This window comes from Dermacentor andersoni, chromosome 1 (genome assembly GCF_023375885.2).
Source record: "Dermacentor andersoni chromosome 1, qqDerAnde1_hic_scaffold, whole genome shotgun sequence".
Lineage (NCBI taxonomy): Eukaryota > Metazoa > Arthropoda > Arachnida > Ixodida > Ixodidae > Dermacentor > Dermacentor andersoni.
This window is the reverse complement of record NC_092814.1, coordinates 249,641,350-249,664,105: the sequence shown is the minus strand read 5'-3', so window position 1 is coordinate 249,664,105 and position 22,756 is coordinate 249,641,350. Positions and strand designations below refer to the sequence as shown.

At 44.5% G+C, this 22,756-nt stretch overlaps 1 protein-coding gene across 1 annotated transcript in view; it reads left to right on the top strand.

Annotated features, from left to right (window-relative positions):
* The window catches only part of LOC126548218 (synaptotagmin-15-like), a 419,497-nt gene that overhangs the window by 381,229 nt on the left and 15,512 nt on the right, over window positions 1-22,756 (top strand). Inside the window, exon 8 of the mRNA XM_050196361.3 lies at window positions 14,843-15,025. Coding sequence (XP_050052318.2) covers window positions 14,843-15,025 — 183 coding nt within the window. The remainder of the gene's footprint in view (window positions 1-14,842; window positions 15,026-22,756) is intronic.

Below are 22,756 nucleotides of genomic sequence, written 5' to 3'. Positions count from 1 at the left end.
AGGAGGGAAGATAACCGATGGTCATTAAGGGTTACGGACTGGATTCCAAGGGAAGGGAAGCGTAGCAGGGGGCGACCGAAAGTTAGGTGGGCGGATGAGATTAAGAAGTTTGCAGGGACGACATGGCCACAATTAGTACATGACCGGGGTTGTTGGAGAAGTATGGGAGTGGCCTTTGCCCTGCAGTGGGCGTAACCAGGCTGATGATGATGAATGGCGGTCTTGTTCAGCTTTTCCTCGGCTGCTTGAAGTGTTTTTTCCACTGCCTTCCATATATCCGGCTCCCTATTTAGCTCATTTTTGAGCTCTTCAACCTGTTTGACAAGCTCATGGTGGAAATCCTCCATTTTCTTTAGCCTAGCATCGACATCACAGTGTCTTCCGATTGACTCGATTTCCTCTCCATTTTCATCCTTCCCCTCGTCTACCTTGAGGGACCCCCCGCACACTGCACGCTTTACCGTCTTTCTTGCCATGTGTTGCACTTCGCTTTTTCTGATGCAAACACCGAAGCTTTCAGAGTGCGTGCCTTCTAGTAAAGGCCGATACGCACACACTTAAGATACGACACGTGTTCGCACGTGTTCAACCAGGCAGCCACGCTGTTACTTTCCTATCAAAGCAATATTCCCGATACGAATGCACACACAAACTAATATAACTAATATCTAATAGTCTTGCCACTTCGAGAGTACTATTTAAAGGCCATAAAGACTTAACGTCCTACATGGTTACACGTGTTGAAACACGTGGCGCGAAAGGACTCTGACTATCCTGCAAAACCAAGTCTACACTAAACACCAATTTAAGTCAGTCCTGCTACACTGCACAGCAAACTTCATCGCGATGAAACGTTGCAAACCACAAAAGAAAACCCATGGATGTCAGGCGAGGTCCTTCAAGCGAATCGTAAACTAAAAAGACTTAGACATACTGAGAAATTAAAAGAAAAGGGCCGAATCAAAACTGACCTCCGCTATCGCTCACTTCAGAGGAAAGTTAAGACATGCAAAGAATCACTATTTGAGCACAACATTCCCCGACTTCATTACCAACAATCCACACAGGTTTTGGAAATACTTTCGCCCGTGTTCAGTTGTGTCAGCTGAACGGTTAGAAGATAAAACAACTTGAGCGAACACATTCCACAACTTGTTTGTTTCAGTTTTCACTTCAGACAATGGCTTACTTCCCTTCCTACCCTGTCCGCCTAACACCATCGATTCATTAAACGTTACTAATGCAGGAGTTCTTAATCTATTGCTTAATCTCGACATAAAGAAAGCTAATGAGCCAGATAATATCCCGAATGAGGTTTTAAAAATGTGTGCAGAATGGTGGAGCCAATACCTTGCCATTATATGCCGCAAATAACTCGCGACCGCATAACTAATAGATGACTGGAAAAAAAACGAAGGTGATTCCGATACATAAATCCAGCGGCAGCAACGAACCTTCTAACTACAAGCCAATCTCACTTATCAGCACATCTTGTAAAATAATGGAACATATTATCTTCAAACAGATCACTATATTTGACGAGCAAACATATATTAATATCTCAACAACACGGTTTTAGAAGCGGCCTCTCAACGGTCGCACAACTAAGCGAAGTGGTGCATGACCTTGCGATCAACCTTAACAACCGAAGCCAGACAGATATGATCCTCCTCAACTTCAGTAAAACATTTGATTGTGTAAGCCATGTAAAATTAGTTGCAAAACTAGAGGCTACGATCGGGGATGCTTAGATTACTGCATGGATAAAAAACTTCTTATCGCATCGAACACAGTATGTTATTGTAGATAGCACCCCTTCCAGGTCTGTAGCTGTCACCTCCGGTGTTCCCCAATGGTCAGTATTGGGCCCATTGCTATTTTTGATCTTTATTAACGACATTACTGCTAACATTGAATGCTACATTAAGCTCTTCGCGGATCATTGTATAATTTATAAAGAAATGTTCACTTACGCAGACCACTTATTATTAAACAGAGCACTCGACTTGGTGTCCAATTGGTGTAAAGAATAGCAAATATCAATTAACACCACTGAATCTGTATGACTGTTTTGATGCTTACGGACTTCTCTGTTATGACAGCACATTTTGAGACATTTAATCACTCACTTTAGCAGCTAAAATATCTTCCGCAGTAGGAATCCAAAACCTTGTGGCTTGTTGCGGCGCACATTCTGCTCTAAATTTGCTTCAGACAGAGTAAAAATTAAGAATTCCGGCGGAACCCACCTCACGATGGATGTCGACGTTAATGCGATTAGCTTTGAAGCAATGTGGCGACGCACCCTTCATACTACCACCGCAGAGACGGGTCATGTGTGAGGGACGCACTGCATCCGGTCTCCTCTGTCACATTTCCCTCTAGACACGCAGGCAGTTTCTTCTTTTTAAAGGTGAAAGTGTTCGCTGAAACACCCGGTATAAGAAAATGTTGTGCGAGAGTGACCATGCTGTTTTACATGACCAGTTGTTGAAGGTTGAGCAGTGCTGTCGAACATGTTACATGAAAGTTAATGTCCAAAAACCGTCTTACCAAGAATCACACGTAAACTACATCCTAGTTTTTATTCCTATTCACTTTACAATCAAGACATTGTACAGGTTACTAATCACAAATATTTAGCTGTTACGCTTACTTCAAACTTATCCTGGTCGGGTTTCGGACATTTGTGCATCAGCCTGCAACAAGTTGTGTCTCTTAAGGAGGAAATTAAACAAAGCTCCAGCAGAGCTCAGGTTACTTACGTACAATACTCACATAACTATAGAGAAAGGCATAAGTCCGTAATATACTATGTTTTTCATGGTTTGGGATTCTCAAATTAAGCGGGATATACATAAGCTAGAGATGACGCAAACGGAATGAGTTAGATTCATTTTTGGTAAATTCGAAAGGTGTGACTCCCCAGCTAAGCTTCTCCAAGAGAATGCCATTTTGACATTGCAAATACGTCGAAAATATGCTGGCATAGTGTTCTTGCATAATATATTGAAAGGTAAATTAGACATGCCAATACATTCATATGTTCAACACCTAAATGCCCTAAAGACTCGACACACTCATGATCATGCACTAAAGCTGATATATCTTAAAGCCAACGCATTAAACACACTTTATTTCCACAGGCACTATTCCACTGCAATGCTCATCCTAAATCCATTTTTGAGGCGACTGGTTTTCAAAACGTACTGCAACAACTGTTTCTGTAATCTTCTTTGTTTGTTGCATCTTTTTTGTACACGTGTGAACCATTTGTGAACTCGTTTTTGTGAACCCACATTTGAACTAATCTTTGTTTGACTTTCTGCTCCTCTTTGTGCCTGTCAGGCCTGCAGTATTGCAAAATAAATAAAGTTGTTATATTAGAACTTTTCCTAAATGTGGATGCCATCCAATCGTGATGTTAGACATATTAGCGAAGGCAGCCGGCCAGTGGCAATCGGCTCTTACAAACGAAATATTTGTAAAAGTATGAACCCCTGATCTGGATAAAATATTTTACGTAGTTCCGTTCATTGTGCACGCGAAGTTTCGACAATCTGTCGCAAAAAAGTTCGGTTTATTGGGTACGTTACTTTAAAAAGCTCATTCGCCTTGCTGCCGGAACAAAAATATAAAATGCTGTCCATGCGCATAATCTGAGATGAAAGGCTGTGAAGTCGCGTTTGAAAAAAATCGCACCTGAAGTCCACTGCAGGATGCACACCTCAGCTTCGATATTTTGAAATACCCCGCATATAGTCCTCATGGTGCGCTGTAAAGTTACTCACTTGAACCACAAACGCATTTAAGCGATGAATGAAGTCGTTAGACTAAATGCGAATTAGGACAAAGCAATTCTTTTTCGCGAAGGATAAAATCACACGCGCAAGGAGTTAATTTCTCAAAGGAAAATCTTTAAAAGAAAGACGTGAACCCCATTCTAAACGTACGCGCAGCAGGCTAGATCAGCAAGCGTAATTTGCACGGTCAAAACACGCTTCGCACTTCGTCTTTCATAAAGGAAAAAAAAAATGTAAGGAAGGTTTGTAGAAAAGATATGAAGCTGCTTGGGGCGTAATGAGTGATACGCAGAAAAGACATTTTCGGTGCGCAGCAGCTTGTCGCGATGGCTGAAAGCAGAAGGGCATACCATAGTTTCCGCGCTCCTAATCTTCACATGTGGCATAAAAATTAGAAGAGGTAGTATAAGTAAGAGGAAATGGAAATGCGTCGACTGCTCAAGTTTTCACCTTGCTTCGAGGAATAAATGAAGATAATTGGCGGAGGATAAAGCACACGCAGATTGCCAGATGTAAGGAGATGAAGACATCTGGCCATGAGAGCGTTCTCTTTCTGTCAAGTGGAACGGCGAGCGCAAAAAGCACGAACGATATCAGCGAATTTCAAGAGTCCACACTTCAACTTTCCTCATTTGTTCTCTAGTCTCAAAGCAGCACATTATAGAAGTTGGCAGCTAGTACTCGGAGTTTTTGATTAAGTTTCGCGACGAGAAAAAATTGGCCGCTTGGAAGTTTGCTTTCTTTTTTGGCGTTATATTGTTTTTGTTTTTGTGGTGTGCGCTAACGCATTAGTATACTAGTGCGTTAAAATGTTTTTTTTTTTGCCTTTTGACATATTACCGAAGCAGGTACGAAACTAATGCGCGGTCTTTTTCTTTTTTTTTTCAGTCATACACTGCTAAAGAACGACTTTTACTCCCTTAGTGTCCTCATTTTCTAACTTAGGCATCATGTTATTCATTCTCAAATACCGAAACTTTGTTACTGCGGCAAGCTATAGAAGGTTTTATTATTTCAGGCGCAAGCAGAGCATTCGTATAAAGTAAGATACTGTTTTGAACGTCGCCCGCTTTGCTCAATGTCCCGCTCGATGAACAGTGTACATGAATACGGCCAGCGCATGAGGATCGAGTCTTCTACACGCATTCATTTACCCATATTCTTTTTTTTTTAATATAACGGTATTCACAGTCAAGAGAACTTGCTGTGCCGGAGAACATTGTCAGCGAACTAACATCTTTTCAGAAGTTTGCCACAGGTCTTTCCAGGGCTTAATCCTACATTTTCCAGTCAGAATAAGTGCGACAGTCAATAAAATAGTGAATGCGGCGCAAAATGAATCACGGACAAGGCACCACTTGTTCTCTGTTTCGCCTTCGGGTGTCTTCATGGTACCTCTATATTTTCTTTTTATATATCAGCACTGGCAAGAGCTGCCATTCATTCATCTCTTTGTCGTCTGCGAACGAATTATGGCACAACGAGTGCACAGCCAATCGTTGTGCTTAGCGCTACGTCTCTCGAAGCCCTCATGCCACATTTTCCCCGTCACCTTGTACTGATCATATTTCTAAGTTCCAGATTTTTACATTTGCGAATGAATGTTGGGCAGGTCGCCCTGCGACGTCCATCGCACAATTAACTAATTAATTAATGTGCCCAGGAACAACACGGAGATCTGGGTTCTGCTGCACAGAAAAACAATACAAAGAAGATAAAAATGTAAAGCAACAACTACTAAAGGTTATTGGATAAAAAAATAGAATGAAACAACGAAATCGAGAAAATAAATGGACTAAACAGCTACAAAATCACAGCAATAGCACACAATCAAGAGACGTAAGTAGAGAAGGAGAGAGAAACTATGAGAAGTCTGGAGATAAACACCGCTATAGAAAGAAGGCTCAAGAGAATGTGCGAAGATTACACGTTTTGAAAGATGTCAAGATGGATAAAACGACACTTGTAAAGGTTTTGCATTTTGTTGAGAGGCGAGTGTGTGCTGAAAGAGGCAGCAACATAAAAGGACCTATGTTCCCTGGTAGTCTTCTGCGGAACCTGCAATGAAACGAAAGCTATAGTGGATCCGAACATGTAATAATTCCATGAATGTTCTTGTATAAAAAGAGGTCGTCGGTGCGACTACGTCTGCACCTAAATGACAGAAGTGTGTGATCATTATTCAGACTTGAAAAATTTTTCGAGCGTGAGGTCCGCAAACGATTACCTTTTTCCCGTACGCGCTCAATTAAAATGCTATTTGAATTTGCTTGTGCCATTCCACACCACTGAGGCATATTCAAGAAACTGGAGACAGGTGGATGTAAACAACTTGAGAAAGGGAAGTGGGGCGCGGAAATGTATTGTAGTAACAATAATAATAATAATTATTATTATTATTATTATTATTAGTAGTAGTAGTAGTAGTAGTTAGTAGTACTTTACGATGGCGGAAGCAGGCAGGACAAATCGGCAGCTTGACAAAGCCACGAGCTCCCGCTTTAGCGATGAACAGCGAGCCACTCGTGCATCATTTCATTAAAGCACAAAAACAAAACAATAAAAGAAACAGTCCCCAAGAAGGAATAATAATGCGAAATAAATAAGGCTTCTCTTCAAGACAGTGCGCTGGTGTGCGGATGCGTTCTACATAGGAAAAACACATACACAGATTTTACATATACTTAACACATTGTAAGTAAATTTCATGTACAGGCCACATGGGTGGCCCAATGCTCAATAATTTGCCGTAAACGGAGACGCAGACTGCCCTGCCTTGCTGGCCGAGTCTTGGTGACAGCGCTCAAAGCCAATGATGAAGGGTCATGATCACACTCGTTTGTGGATTGAACTGGTAGCTTATCTTAAAACTCTGATATTTCCTAGTATTTAGTTCAGCAGTCTATTGGTAGATCGATTTAGACGCAGTATTTGACTGACCTTTGATAGCGCGCAAAGCTGGTCATTGAATATGCAAGTGAAATTGGAGCAGAAGTTGAAGCACAGAAGCAGACCGTAAATGAGTATTTCGTCCATGCGTTCTTTGCGCAACGGTATAGCTCGGCAGGACGCTTGACATCCATATACATTTAGCATGATTGAAAGTAACTGATTAGTTCTTCCTTGCTTTACGAAATTCGCTGAAATATTTGACTAAAAGCAGACTTAGTCACGAAACGAAATGTTTCAGAATAAACTAGCAACTGGCTATCGGTGCTGTGTAAGGCCGGTGCACCGTGCAATATAGCAGAGGCTGTGTGCTCATGCCATGGCTTCAACACATGCTTACCTCTGCGTCTCTACTAAGTATCAAGTAACATAAATAGATGAGCCTGTCAGTATATATTAATTACCAGGAAAATAATAAGTGCACATGACGGAAACAGAGACGACGGTAACATGAGACCAAGAGGGGGTACTTTCAGCGCACACGCACCTAGCGTCCGTTACTTCTAACAAATGTTATCAGTTCAAAGTGGCAGCGCATAGCTCTGTGTCTTCGCTGACCTTGCTTGTTCACCTGAAGCTCTACCGCTCACCCTTAGGATGTCCTACTTAATTCACTCGGAATTGTTACCAGCGATAAACAAAGTGACTGGGTGTTGCGCCACAGCTATACAAACCGCCTGCCTCATTGCCTTTACTAAGGCCCCAAGGCACCAAGGAATTAAAACAAATATGTAAATAATAAATGTGTTGGCACCCTTACTCTGCGCTAGCTAAGGCTGTGTGTCACCATAACCCATTGCATGAAGGATCTAGATCTGCTAATGCTCCACGCCGGAGAGTAATCAGCCCAGAATCAGTACTCCCCTTTGCACACCCTGCATGGCGGGGCAAATTCTTAATTCATGTGAACGAGTAGACACACATCAGAACGAGTTCGAGTACGGTGCGTAAGGACAACCCGAAAGTCTTCGGCGGAGCCGTGACACATCGGTAAAAGGCCCTGGACCTGCATGAGCCGAATAACACTTCCCTATGCTCGTCTAGGATGTTTTATCTTTTAAAATAATTACTTCACTCGTCAATTGCGCAGTAATATCAAAAGCCTCAAGAACACAAGGAACACAAAAAAATCGCAACATCAAAAAATTTTACCTTGCGTAACTATTAAGTGTCATTGTTATCTATATGTAGTGAGTTTTGTGGACCCACGTGTAAGTGTAAGAATTTACAACGATATTAAGTCCTTCTGTGGCGATTCCCTACCCGTTCGCTCGTAGTAAATGCGAACTTTGTGCAGGCTGCACTTGATTCACTCCTCCACGTTGCCGCCATACGAAGTGCAGTGTAACGTTAAATGCTAAACGTAGCGACGGTAATTTCTGCGATTCTTTAACGCTGTGCTCTATTTACTGTCTCCCTCATTTCTTTTGTAATTTATATGCCTCACATATGCCCACCTATCGCAAGCAATGCTAGCTTGTCTTTCTCATAGAGTACGGTAACACATAAAAGTTTTCTGGGCCTTGCCGTCTCCCTTATGGAGTGGAGGCAATAAAGTTAACGGCTTCTCTAAATTTTCTAGGCTGGCTTGACTGACCTTGGCCGGAGCCTTCTAAGCACAGACCAAGCCCTGCCGGGTCTAATCCTCTCCTTAGAGTTGTTGCCCGCCCGGCATTAAGCAGAGGGAATTTTTCTGCAATATTCCTCCCGCTGTATGAGACACGTATTTCTTTTTCCTCTACTTGAGCTCTTGCTGAGCGCAGTGCCTATAACCCGAGGAAAGCATTTAAACAAAAACGAAAAGAGGAACGATATATCGCTGCATGCTCTAAAGGCGAAGCCTAGCACGCCGAAGGTCATCTTGGTGACAGCGGTGACTTCCATTCACGAAATTGAAGGCTCCATTGCAGACCACTTAAGGCGGAGTAAAAAAAAATCGGGCGTAGTTAAAGCTTCATTTCCCGCCTTTGCAGAGGCAGCTAGGTAAGTCACCGCGCAGCTATTATCACGGGCGTTACAAAGCAAGGCTCATATATCTTGCTTCGCCCAAGAAACCATCAGTGCGGACGCTTGCAACTTGCACGCTTGATGGCTTCTGAGTGCTTGTACAACGACCTCACCAGTTAATTTTAATGCGTAAACATGCTTTGGCGAATACCCAAGCAAAATCTGTCCGTCCCGTTACGATTTACATCTGCGAAATAAATGTACAGTTGCTCCAGTTAACAGATGTAATCGTTATATTAGTGTAAAAGGAGATGATTGATAGCGATGGGAAGACATGCATAAGATATCTAAAGAAGTTAGCAAAATCGAAGTAGCAGCCGAGCCAAAGACAGCTAACGCATTAGTAGACAATTCTCAAAATTTCTGTAGCATTCTTTATCTGTCCTTCTTTGATACGACCTTTGCCGTACAACACGTCGTGCTGTCTTTCTGCTCTTTCCGACACTCGCACTCGCTGCATTTGCACGTTGCGCAAGATGCGTTCCCGATGGTCGCTAAGCAAGCATCAAGGGTGTTTGAAATTTTGGGGGCTGAAAAGGGGCTAACAGCATATGTCCGGCTCTGAATTCCTGTACACTATGCCTAATGCCACTTAGTAACTTATCAGCCTCGACTACTTTGGAACGCGAGAGTCGGTGCACAGCTGTGCGTGTGCGTGCGTGCGTGCGTGCGTGTGTGTGTGTGTGTGTGCGTGTGCGTGTGCGTGTGCGCGTGCGCGCGCGCGCGCGTGTGTGTGTTTTAGGCTATACATAGGAACGTGCGAACGTGGCTTTCGTGCAAAGTAGTTCCTAGGCGAGACGGATATACTTTTGCGCGACTAATTAACAAAAACTAATTAATTCACAATTGCACTCACAATTCAATGAACCCCCATTTTCTTTAAATTCCGAAAATTGCGCCTATTTTGGGATATTCATCATCGAATTTCAAAGCTCAATCGAGGCAATATCGAAACCGAGCGCGTCCCGCTGCTACGTTTCACGAAAACGACCTGCAAAGAAGTGTGTGACGGTGGTTGAGTGACGGCATGTCGCAGAAAATCCAGACGCGGCACGCAGCCGCACACGCTTGTCATCCAAAGCGTTTATCGGCACCTGCCGCGTCTGGTTGCGGTGTGCAGTTTCAAACTACGACGCTCTTTTCGACGCGGAGCGTTTCCTTTTGATATGATAGCGAGGCCACCTTCCTTTTCGGCGCTCCCGGCACGCTTGGTTCCGGTATTGCCTGCATTTAATGTTGGAATTCAATGAAGTACATCTGGAATTATGTGCGATTTCCCAGATATATATATATATATATATATATATATATAATAAGGATGCAATAATATGTGACTGCCTCCCAATTTCTCAATTAAACACCTGCTCCCAAGGCACTAATAAAGAAGTTACATAGTATTTTTTTAATCAGTCTTCTGGAGCTCACGTGATTAGCGGCAAAGTATGTCCGCCTGGTCTGAAGTACTTTGCATAAACGCCACGTGCCCTACGCTTGTCGTTTTTTTTTTTTATTAAAGAAATATCTGTATATGGTTTTAAAAAAATGCCCTGTATATAACAGCGTCGAGACAACAGGGTGCCGCCGCTAAAAACAGGACGCACAGTTAAACTCGATGTAGAAACGAACTTGTGCTGGATACAATAATATCAAATGACGCAAGTAAAGTGTCAACAAACATTATGGACAGGAGAGCATGGCGCATTGTATTAAAAATGTGCTAATAATGCAGAAAGGACGGCGGGGGAACTGTCTTGACCTGCGAGACTTATTACGAGAGCTAATATGGCAACATCAAAAACAGTAAATAGACGTTGGGAATAAAACTGCTACAGACACAGGACGGAGGGAGACGACAACACAGGGCGGAGACGACAACAACCGCCCTGTGTTGTCGTCTCCCTCCGTCTTGTCTCTGTAGCGGTTTTATTCACGATGTCTCACCAACTGGCTTACAACATTACCTTGCTAAATAAATAGACCTCTGTTATTTGTAGAATGACTCCTGTAGCAGAACCACCAGACTGGATTCACTAGTGCCTTCAGTACACGTACATAGTGCAGTAATATATCCCTAATCACATACCGTAGCACGTGTTCATGTATTTTCATGTTAGTGATATTAACGTCTATAGCAGGAAGCCCAGCAACGTAAAGAACAGTCCGTACTTGAGAGGGAAATACGCACAAGGCGTTTATTGATTCTTTTCCGTTTTGTATATACTCTGCACTTCGTCTCGCTATTCGCTTTGCTTCTTTCACCGTTTTGGTAATATAGACAACCCCTCAAATATGCACAGTCCTGCTCCTAAACATTTTTTCAGAGTAACTTTGAATAAGTGTTAGCGTAGAAAAAAAATTATTTTAAAAAATCAGCAAAGAAACACCATGTTCAGAAAGTTGATATATTCTTATGTGCACTTCGTGCATGGCAGGAAATGATACAGGGGACAGTTATGACTGTCCTAAAATCCTGAATCTGAAACCGCAATTCTATACAAATTTAGTAAGTCTCGCCCTGATGTCTTTTTTTTATCCTTCTGACGACATGAACCTTAGAGAAACGAGTTCGCAAAAGGTCAATGAACAGGGTGAATTCTTGGTCTAGGGAAAGTGTTCGTACGGAAAGCTTCTTTGTTGTCACGGAAGGCTTCCAGGGACTGACCATGTGTCGTTATTTTCCTCGGTTTAGCGAACTAATTTTCTTTTTTTTTCTTGGGTTCACAAAAATGTACGTAGTTTTAGTCAGATCAGAAGCTTCTGCAATAAAGACTCATGCGGAATCGAAAACCAGAGTGCACTGCACTGTGGCGACACTTGTTGACTCTGCACCCGCCGCGGTGGCTTAGTGGCTATGGTGCTGTGCTGTTGAGCACGAGTTCGCGGGATCGAATTCCGGCCACGGTGGCCGTATTTCGATCGGGGCGCGATGCGAAAACACCCGTGAACTTAAATTTAGGTGCACGTTAAAGAACCCCAGGTGGCCCGAATTTCCGGAGCCCCCCTCAGTGCGGCATGCCTCGTAATCAGATCGTGGTTTTGGCACGTCAAACCCCCTAATAAAATTTTTTTTTTGTCAAATATGCACTTTGTCCGCGCCCGTGCTCAGGGTGACCAATTCGCGCGCGCGAGGACTATGATGGACACGCAAACAGGAAAAAGTGCGAGCATGTGCAATCTGATAAGACTAGCCAAATTTAATAGTACCCGATTCACTTTAGCAGCCGATATAACGGTGATTGCCGTCTGACGACGGTGTAATAACCCAGACATGAGCCATACTTTTGCACGCGAGTAGTGCACTTCGGCGTCTACATAATGAGGCTTTCATGGCGGTTCGCGCGTTCTAACGCCTTTCGCGTTTTTCTGAACTAAAGGAAGGGAAAGAAAAATGTTTTTTTGAAGCGAAGCTTTCTCTGTGATCCCTTCCGGACTTTCCTGACCGCAGCTGCTGGGTGCCGCTGCGGCCTTGGCGAATCATCATCATAATTATCAGCCTACTTTATGTCCACTGCAGGACGAATGCCTCTCCCTCCGATCTCCAATTATCCCTGTGCTGCGCCAAGCGATCCCAACTTGCACCTGCGAATTTCTTAATTTCATCACCCCACCTAGTCTTCTGCCGTCCTTGATTGTGCTTCCCTTCCCTTGGCACCCATTCTGTGACCCTAATAGTCTACGAGTTATCTAACCTACGCATTACATGGCCTGCCCAGCTCCATTTTTGTTTTCTTAATGTCAATTAGAATATCGATTACCTCCGTTTGCTCTCTAATCCAAACGCTCTCTTCCTGTCTCTTAACGTTACGCCTAAAATGCTTCGTCCCATCTCTCTTTACGCGGTCCTTAACTTGCTCTCGAGCCCCTTTGCCAATCTCTTAAGTTTCTGCCCCATATGTCAGCACCGCTAGAATTCACTGATTCTCATCATCATCATCAACAACCTATTTTAAGTTCACTGCAGGACGAATGCCTCTGCCTCCGATCTCCAATTATCCCTGTGCTGCGCCAACCGATTCCAACTTGCGCCTGCGAATTTCTTAATTTCATCATCCCAGTTAGTCTGCTGCCGTCCTTGACTGCGCTTCCCTTCCCTTGGCACCCATTCTGTGACCCTAACGGTCCACCGGTTATCTAACCTACGCATTACATGACTTGCCCAGCTCCATTTCTTTCTCTTAATGTGGATTAGATTATCTGCTCTGCCCGTTATCATTCAACTGCACTGATCGTGCAGCTTTCTTTTCAATGATAATGGTAAGCTTCCAGTCAGGACTGACAGTGTCTGCCGCATGCACTCCCAATCCATTTTTATTCTTCTCTAAATTCCCTCCTCATGATCAGGGTTCCCTGTGAGTAATTGACCTAGGTAAACTTACTCATTCGCAGACTCTACAGGCAGACTGGCGATCCTCTTGTTCCCTTGCCAGGCTATTGATCATCAACTTTGTCTTCTGAATATTAATCTTCAACCCAACTGTTACACTCTCTCTTCTAAGGTCCTCGATCATTAGTTGTAACTCGTACCCAATGTTGCCGAACAGGACAATGTCACTTACAAACCGAAGATTGCCGAGATATTCGCCGTTGATCTTTACTCCTAAGCCTTCCCGGCTTAATAGCTTGAATACTTCTTCCAAGCATGCAGTGAATACCATTGCAGAGATTCTGTCTCCTTGCCGGAGCCCTTTCTTTATAGTTATCTTTCTACTTTTCTCGTGGATAATTAAAGTAGCTGTGCAATCTGTGCAGATAATTACCAAAATATTTACGTAAGCCTCCTGCATTGCTTGATTACGTAATGTCTCTGTGATTGCTGGTATCTCTACTGAATCAAATGCCTTTTCGTAATCTATGAAATCCATGTAGCGAGGTTGATTGTACTCTGCAGACTTCTCGATTACCTGATTGATGACATCGATGTGCTCCGTTGTAGAGTATCCCTTCCTGAAGCCAGCCTGTTCTCTTGGTTGACTGGCGTGAAGTGTTTCCCTTATTCTATTGGAAATTATCTTGGTGAATATCTTCCACAATACTGGAAGTAAGCTAACGGGCTTATAATTTTTCAATTTTTATGGTTTCCCTTTTTGTGAATTAGTATAATGTTGGCATTCTTCCAGTTCTCTGGGACCCCTGCAGTCGTGAGACATTTCGTATAAAGGACCGCAAGCTTTTTGAACATGATGTCTCCTCCTTCTTTGACTAAATCAGGTGTTATTTATCTTCTTCTCCCGCTTTTTCAGCTCCCCCTTAAATGAAAAGGCGCAGTTTCGCCCCAAAGGTGAGGCATCGATTGCGGTAGCAAATTATTAGACAGCTATGCGCAGTAAGGATGGTAGTTGTAAACGTTCGCTTACTAACTAAATTAACAAGCATGGCGTCACGCGCGCACTGGCAAACATGAACACATATGATTCAATTAACACGGACACTCGCTGTCAAAACGCTGGCGTGAGGAAATGCGACAGCAGCAGCGAGCGAATTAGCTTTCGTGCTGCCTATCGCTTCAACGTGAACTAAGCGGCGTGAACACAACGCACACGAAGCTGTCAGCTCTCGGCGAACCTAGACTCTGTCCCTATTGCAGATTGCTTTCAAGAAAGGACCCGAGTGGTCGTGCTCAGGCGCACCATACGCAGCTGCCGCTGGAATAAATCGTTCTGCCATCATGACTAGACCATCAACAGTCGTAACCGCCAATACAATTTCATAGCTTTAGTAATAATGAGACGTATTGCCGTCATCTAAGACCACTTGGTTCAAGAGGACTGTCGCGGGAACGGAAACAGAGGATGCGTGTAGAACGGAAACTTTGAGTAAACGAAGATTTTAACTGCAAGTACAGTTTCTCTGAACGGATATTCTGCGCTTCTACATTAAGTAGAAGGAAGCGCGGGACAGCTTCTCGTGGTGAAAGTCATTTTACCGGTTCATGATGATAATGCATGCCTTGTGTACCACATGTACCATATGGTTAAGTAAACAAACTCAAGCTAAAAATAAGCAAATTCAGGGCGCCCTGTGCACCAGAGATGGACAGCTACTTAATGAAGCCTAACGCTGTTGATTTTTTTTTTTTTTACCAGACACGCAGGTGAAGGTGACTTTCCTCCTCGAGAACAAAGTGGTCAAAAGCAAGAAGACATCCGTGGTCAAGCGCACATCGGAACCCAAGTTTATGGAGTCATTTGCGTTCCGCATGACACCTGCAGGGCTGAGTGCAGCCAGCGTCATTCTCAAGCTCACCTGCCTGGCGCAACCATACAAAGGTCAGAACACTCTAGACGTCACCTTTACAAGCGCCGACTGTTTTTGCATCAGCATCATGGACAGTGCCTTGTGCAAATTCTGGGATTGCGGCGAGGCCATAGTACATACTATTATCTACAGCTTTTGTTTTGGTGACGAAAGACGGACTTCGCGTGCCGCTTTAAGTCGATGGACGACAGAGCGTTTTAGGAAACAAGAGAGAGAGAGAGAATGAAGAGGAAAGGCAGGGAGGTTAACCAGATATGAGTCTCCGGTTTGCTACCCTACACTGGGGATGGGGGATAGGGGTTAGAAAGATGAGAGAGAGGAAAACGAAAAAAAATTAAAAAAAAGGAACGCGCACACATGGAGACACACACACAAAAGGCGTTCCAGTTAAAGTCGTTCACACAGGCCGGTAGATCGCAAGAAGCGCAAAAGCGCTTGCACGGCCTTCTTCTGTGAAGGTAGGTCCTTTCGATGTTGTAGTATTCTTTTTTCGGATAGCGGTTGGTCGTCCAGTTGGTCAAGTTCGTGGCTAAGGCATGCCCTCTGTGGACTGTACTCCGGGCAGGCGCACAAAATATGGCCAATTGATTCTTCATGGCCGCAGTGGTCACAGGTTGGTGTGTCGGCCATCCCTATGCTTAAGGCATAGGCTTTAGTAAAGGCAACGCCCAACCAAAGTCGATATAAAAGCGTGGCGTCTCTACGGCGAAGCTATGATGGCGCTCGAAGGCTTAATGTTGGATCAAGTGAGTACAGTCACGTATTTCTTAAATGTGGCTCATTCCATTGCGACGCGGTGCACTGCCTAGCAAGTAGGCGGAGCTTCCGTGCCGCGTCAGTTCTAGAAACAGGAATTGGGACGTGGCGCTCCTCAGTATGGGCTGAGCGGACAGCGTAATCTGCCCGTTCATTGTCGATAATCCCGCAGTGACTTGGAAGCCACTGGAAGGTTATTTCATGGCCTGCATCACTTATATGGTGTAACGTCTCTGTAATATGGAATATGAACTGTTCGTGCGGTCCGCGTCGTAAAGGTGACAGTAGAGACTGCAGTGCCGCCTTCGAATCGCAGAATATTGTCCATTTGTGTGGCGGTTCATCACCAATGTGATGAAGGGCAGTAAAGAGCGCTGCGAGCTCTGCTGCCGTCGATGTTGTCGCGTGGGTCGTCTTAAATTTAATTGTTGTAGCTTTCGCTGGTATGACGATTGCCGCCGCGGAGCTGCTTGGAAGGACAGATCCATCAGTGTAAATATGCGTAGAGTCACGGTAGTTCTCGTACAAATATAGTAGCGTGAGCTGTCTAAGGGCTGCTGATGACAGATCAGCAGGAAACAAAAAATCTCAGTGCCCTTCCACTCTGTGAAGAAGGATGACCAACGAAGCTGTGTATGTGGGCACCTTAATGGCGAAATGCACCTCCGCCGCGGGTCGGCCTGGCATTGCACTATCTTCGTGATCGGCCCACGTAGGGGAGTGCTTAACGCCTGCTCCACCTCCGCCGCGGGTGGGGCCGGCATTCCACTATCTTCGAGATCGGCCCACGTATGGGGAGTGCTTGACGCCTGCTTCACCTCCGCCGCGGGTCGGCCCGGTATTGCACCATCTTCGGGATCGGTCCACGTATGGGGAGTGCTTAAAGCCTGCACCACCTCCGCCGCGGGTCGGGCCGGCATTGCACTACCGTCGCGATCTGCCCACTTATGGGGAGTGCTTAACGCCTGCTTCACCTCCGCTGCAGGTCGGCCTGATATTGCACTATCTTTGGGATCGGCCCACGTATGGGGAGTGCTGGACGCCTGCTTCACCTCCGCCGCGGGTCGGCCCGGTATTGCACTATCTTCGGGATTGGCCTACGTATGGGGAGTTTTTTTGCTTATGACACGAAAATTTTCTTGGATGGTAGAGGTATATAGCTTCGCTGTAAAATATTGTCAGTTTCACCCGAAGGCGAAGCATTGAAAGCGGCAGCAAGGTTTAGCTTTGCCCTGAAGGTGCCTCCGGGCACTGACCCCTTGAGGAGTGCGCCAGCGGCGTTGCAGGTGTTACACCTCGATGGTGCGCGATATGAGACCGAAGGAGATTCATTGGTGTTAGTCAGCGTCCGAAGGAATAATGATTACACAAGTTTAGCTTCACATTCACAACGGTGTGGTACGCATACAGCTACTGAAGGAACGCTAATGTGTGCCCGTTCTAGGCTCATGGCCAACCGTGGAAGCAGAACGCTGTCTGAGCTCCGGTAGAGCCGGTTGAGCGAAGAGTGGAGGGTGCGTCCACTTGGCTTCGTTCCTTTTGGAGCCAAACACTCTTCGCGTCTCTGGGGGCTTTCTAATTCAAACTCAAGCAAATAAAACTCAGAAAATCAATAGTAGCAGTAACACTCTTCGTTTCACTTTAGAACGTTGTCAGCGTCACACAAGTTGCGCATCTGGCTTCCTAATTTTATTGTGCAATAAAAATATGTTAAAATAAATAAACATAGTACAGCAGATCTCAGCAGCTGAGATAAGATTATTTTTATTTTATTCAGTTATGTTTCCATGTTTGAACATTACAAGAGCCAGACTAACGTGTGACCGTAATAAAATCCAACTTTTTTGGCCCTTACAATAAAAAATATAAGAAAGCTGTACGCTTTTTGAAAAAAATACATCACTTGTTGACTGACAACCTTTGAGCCCTGGTGGCATCATTTGGCCCCATATCCGTGGCTTCGCTAAAAAATTGTAGAATTAAATTTTTTTCCTTTGGTATCATGCTTATGAGAGCTCGTTCACATTAAATATGTCAAGCAAAGAGATCTCTGCCTCTAGGAAAAAGTTCAGGGCCGATAGGGTTAAGACAAATATGTGCACGTTCCCTTTTCTTCCTTGCTGTTTCTTCGAGAAATGGCGGCCATCAATCCACTCTAGATACGTGGATAAGCATTAGAGACAAAAAAAGTAAGAGAGAGAGAGAGAAGTATGCCCAAAAAAAAGTGCAGCTGACGTAGATGGTACAGAGTATGGCTCGTGATAATAGGGATAAAAACGCGGCCTTTTTGTGCACAGCACCAGTGGACACGCGAAGGAAATGACGTTGAAGGAAAGACTATTAATGCAAGCATTCGAAGTAGGGTAAGTTTGCCTACTAAGACTGCAATAAGCTGCGGAGTAAATGATGACCTGCAGCTCAGACAAATCAGCCGAAGCACAAAGACATACGAGCGCTCATGTGGCGTCCCCTTTCCTTTGTGTTCCGTCTCATCTGTTCGCGCTGTTGGTAAACATATACTGTTCTAGTAATTAGTAAACTTTACTAATTCAAGCATGAACCAACTAGCCCAAGCAAGAGTTTTACTTGAGCATATACTGTTCTATTCACTCGCCCAGCTTCCTACATTTGATTACTAAATTGTGATGAAATAACACCAGCGTATCAGAATTCAAAATCTTTAGAACCTCTGAAAGAGCGAGAAATATTAATGGCAGTATGCCTTATTGTTGCCTGTTACAACAATAAGGCTTTTGCAACAATATATGCATTATATAGCCTATTGCATAAATATGCCTTATCTAAGCAACATTTGCAATATTTTGACGGAGAAATGCAGCAGTCTATTAGGCAAGATATCTTCAAGATCATATCTTTATCGCTCTCACACACGCTGCTCCCTGTGCTTCAGTGGGCCGGGGCACGTTGAGATTAGGATTTTGTTCGCGCTAGTTAAACTGCACGTTACGTTATTATTTATCGAGGGTTGGGGCCGGCGAAATAAAGGAACTCAAATTCTAAGACGCAGGACAGCTGAGTGTTCTTCAACAAGTTCCGTATATGTTTATTTTTTGTGCTCACCTACTATGATGCCCCGTGGGTGAAAAGGAGATTGACAAATTTAAAGCAGTATCTGAGCGAAACAGAGCTCTATCGTTATGTCTGTGGTTGGACGCATAGAGTTTCCTACAATAATTACAAGAGGGAACTCTGGCGCTGCAATCGTTCAGCCACCATGGGAATGATGGGAAGTACATAGATTTGTCAGATCTTCGTGCTTGTGGATTCGTTTACTACGCTTTGTATGCCTTCATTGTCGTAAATTTCAGAGAAATCTATACTTTTCAAAGGGCAGAATACGTTGCAATCACGTGCAATCGCTAATAATTGTAACGGTTCAGCTTATCGAAGTGACTAAGTCAAAATGCGCCGAGCGCCTCAAGGCTCTGGCTTGCCTTCGATAAATCCATGAGGGCATTTTATGTCACTTGTCGACGCATGCATCCGTGGCGTAATGGCTTCGATATCCGGCTTCTCTGCTAAAGGTCTCGTGCTCGAATCCTGCCGTCGGACAATTGTAATACAGTTTATTTACTTATTTATTACTCAGTACTTTGCTGAAAATGACGAGCTTACAAGTTCACGAAGCCATTTGAAGGCTTAATGACAAATTTTAGGCAAATAAATGTACCTGCCATAATTACCATGCTGGCTTAACCGCCTTCATTTCAGCTTCTTTAGACGCTAGCCAGAGTTTCCTCTAGGAATTATTGTATGAAACTCTATGGCTGGACGTCGCTTCTTGCACTTATGGCAGCCTCGGGGTTCGCTGCGTCAGAAATAGCAATAATGGAACTAGAGGCTCAACATAGATACATAGCACCACATTGTGAAGCTTTCTTTGTGCGCCTCTCTATATGTGCCAGTGATAAGGCGAGTCTACCCGCCGTGGTGGCGTAGTGGCCTTGGTGCTGCGATGCTAAGCCCGAGGTTGAGAGATCCAATACTGGCCGCGGCGGCCGCATTTCGATGGGGGTGAAATGCGCAAAGACCCCTGTACTCTACATTGGGTGCACGTTAAAGAACCCCAGGAGGTCAAAATTAATCCGGACTCCCCCACTACGACGTGACTCAATGGGGGTTTTGTTACGTAAAACCCTAGAATTTAATTTTAATAAGGCGAGTCATCACGACCGGTCCGTAGGCAACAGCCGCACCAGAAGTGTGCGCCCGCGGCCTTTAGCACGTTCTTAGACAACACGCTTTTAACATCGTGTTATAGGAGCACTACTTAATAATATGGAAAGGCTATACAAACGCCATATCTGATCGCACGTATGCGATATTCGCTTCGTGGATGTTCAGCAAAGTTACTCGGACATTGCATAGGTGTCTTACCTTCAACATTCCTTTCTTCTTTTTTTTTGGTTTTGTGCGCAATATCGCGATCATACGTTACTCAGAACTCCAACCATCAAGACTTCACCGAAAAATGTGGAGTGACCACTGCGCCACCCAAACCATCTCGTGACTGAGTATATTGAAAGCGAAAAATTCAGCGCAAACACCCTGCACAACCCACAAAAAAAAGACGAGACAAACACTAGCGCTAACTAACAACCGAAGTTTTATTGAAGTTCCTTTCTATTACAGTAGGCACGTCTTTTTGTGTGTCTTCACGATGAACTTCTACTGTAAGAAAGTTGTTAGTCAGCACCAGTGCTTGTAGTGTGGGTTGCCCTGGGTGTTTGCGCTGAATTTTTCGTCTTCAAAATACTATGTACCAACTAGCCCCAACCAAAGTTTTATTGAAGTTCTTGACCGAGTACTTCAATAATCCGAACAATATTCTGGCTAGCAAGGGAACATTTCCGTCCTGTACAGTTCATGACCTGCGTTTTGTTTTTAAAATCCTGAAAAGAAGATCTTGTGCTTATCACTGCTCTGTTCTTGCTAAAATTTTGCAGCAAGTTTGCCTTTTATGGTCTGAATCATTCAATACAGCACACACTTCCTTGGTTTATCAAGAAAAAAAACTGCGGATTTGCCTTCATCTCTGCCCCTCACATTGAGTGATGTTCAAAACATGCAAAACATTACCTTATAGATAGAGATCCGTTATTTAAAGGAGCGTGCGATGTGGACACGCTAGACGAAGGCAAAGTAGAAGTTTTTTTTTCTTGGCAGATTGGGCAAGCAACACTGCTAAGTGTTATATTGAAGCGCAATCGGCACCAGTACCAGCGGTCGTTCAATGTGTGGTGCTGAATTTACGCCGGTGCTATCGGTCTCATCTTCGATCACACACTGAATGGACAGCGTTACATGGACAAAATTCTTGAAGGAGTAGTTGATGAGTTTCTCAACGAATTGCCGCTGTCACGTCTTCCATTTGTGTGGCATCAGCAAGTTGGGGCACCCGCGCACAGCAGCAGCCGAGCACGAAACTGGCTGGATACGACTTTTCATGCGCAATAGATTGGAAGGCACGTGCTTGTAAATTGGCCGGCTACGTCACCTGACCTCTCCCCATTCGATTTCTTTCTTTGGGGTTATGCGAAAGATCATGCTTACATGATCAATACGGACGTCTGGTAAGTTCAAGGCAAAGATAACGGATGCCTGCCGTATAATTCCAGCATCGGTTATCAAGAAAGCCACTGAAGATGTGACAAAGCGGACTCAGTACAGCGTTAGCTGCAGAAGGAGACCTATTCGTACACGCCCTCTAGGCAGCAGCTGATTTTCAACGGGGCTTATGAATTCATTGATAATAAGGACACACTGAAATCTGATGCTTCTTTTTGTTTTTGTTTTTTGTGCAGACATCCCGATTGCCAATTCGGTTCATTTAGAAGTGATATATTTTCTTTCTTGAACGAACTGGTTTTTCCTTTTCTCTACACGTGGGTCGATTTTCGGTCTCTTTGTTTCGCATTTATATTTTGTCACGAACCTGTTTTTGCAGCACACATACACTTTCATGAAAAATAAAACCGTTACTTTAACTTGGCTTTTGTCCGCAGCAAGTTTCTGGCGCAAAATATAGCTGCGCGTGCATTCTTTCGATGCGGTGTGAGCGGAGCCCGTATTTTGAAACATTCTGTGCTTATTACATTTCTTTTCGCATTCTGTGCGTGGTTAGAGCGGCGGTTCGGCCGCAATATCAAGAGGCTTTTGTTATCAATGTGATCAGTCGGTCGGCCTTGAGAAACGGTTAATAGGCGTGCCGTAGAAATAAGAGGAAGGAATAGCCCCGAAACGCGAAACCTGCTGTTGGTGTTCCTTCCATACCATTATCAAGGTGATGCGCTGTCTCTTCGGGTTTGCGACTGGCCATGCAGTTGCTTTCAATCAGCTTATTTCAGGGCGCTGCTTTATGATGTGGGTGGGTGCGCAGTCACATGGTATTTTTCATATTTCGTGAGGTTTCTTTGCCAGTCGGGAAAAATTGTACGCAATTAGTACGTCGCTGAACACATCGCAGTTAGGTATCTGTTAAGATGTGATTTGGGGAGCAGGCTGAAAATTCTGTGAGTGATAGATGCCTCCGAGGGCGCCAAGAAACGAATGGAAACAACCACTGCACACAAACATATATTCAAACATCCAAAATACAAGCACACGGGCACAGTGCATGGGAGCAAGTGAGATCAAGCGTCCCTACACAGCGTTCAGAGCGGCTACTTCCGCGCATTTACAGTTTGGTTGGTGTTGCGTCGCTCGGCGAACTGTAAGAGCGGAGGTGGCAGGCGGGCTCTCGAACACTCAGGTTGATCGGCAGGTTGACGGGAGCTGAAGACGTGTCGATTCGAGGTCCCCTCATGCGTTGCCGCTCGACCGGGTCCCTCCGATATGCGGTTGGCCTCCCGAACGTTGACGTCCGACCCAAGCCAACGCGTCTTCCTCGCTCCTCTTCTCAGCTCCGTTTCACTGCCGACTCTTCGCCTTCTCTCGGCTGCCTGAGCCACGAGTTTCTTGCCGAT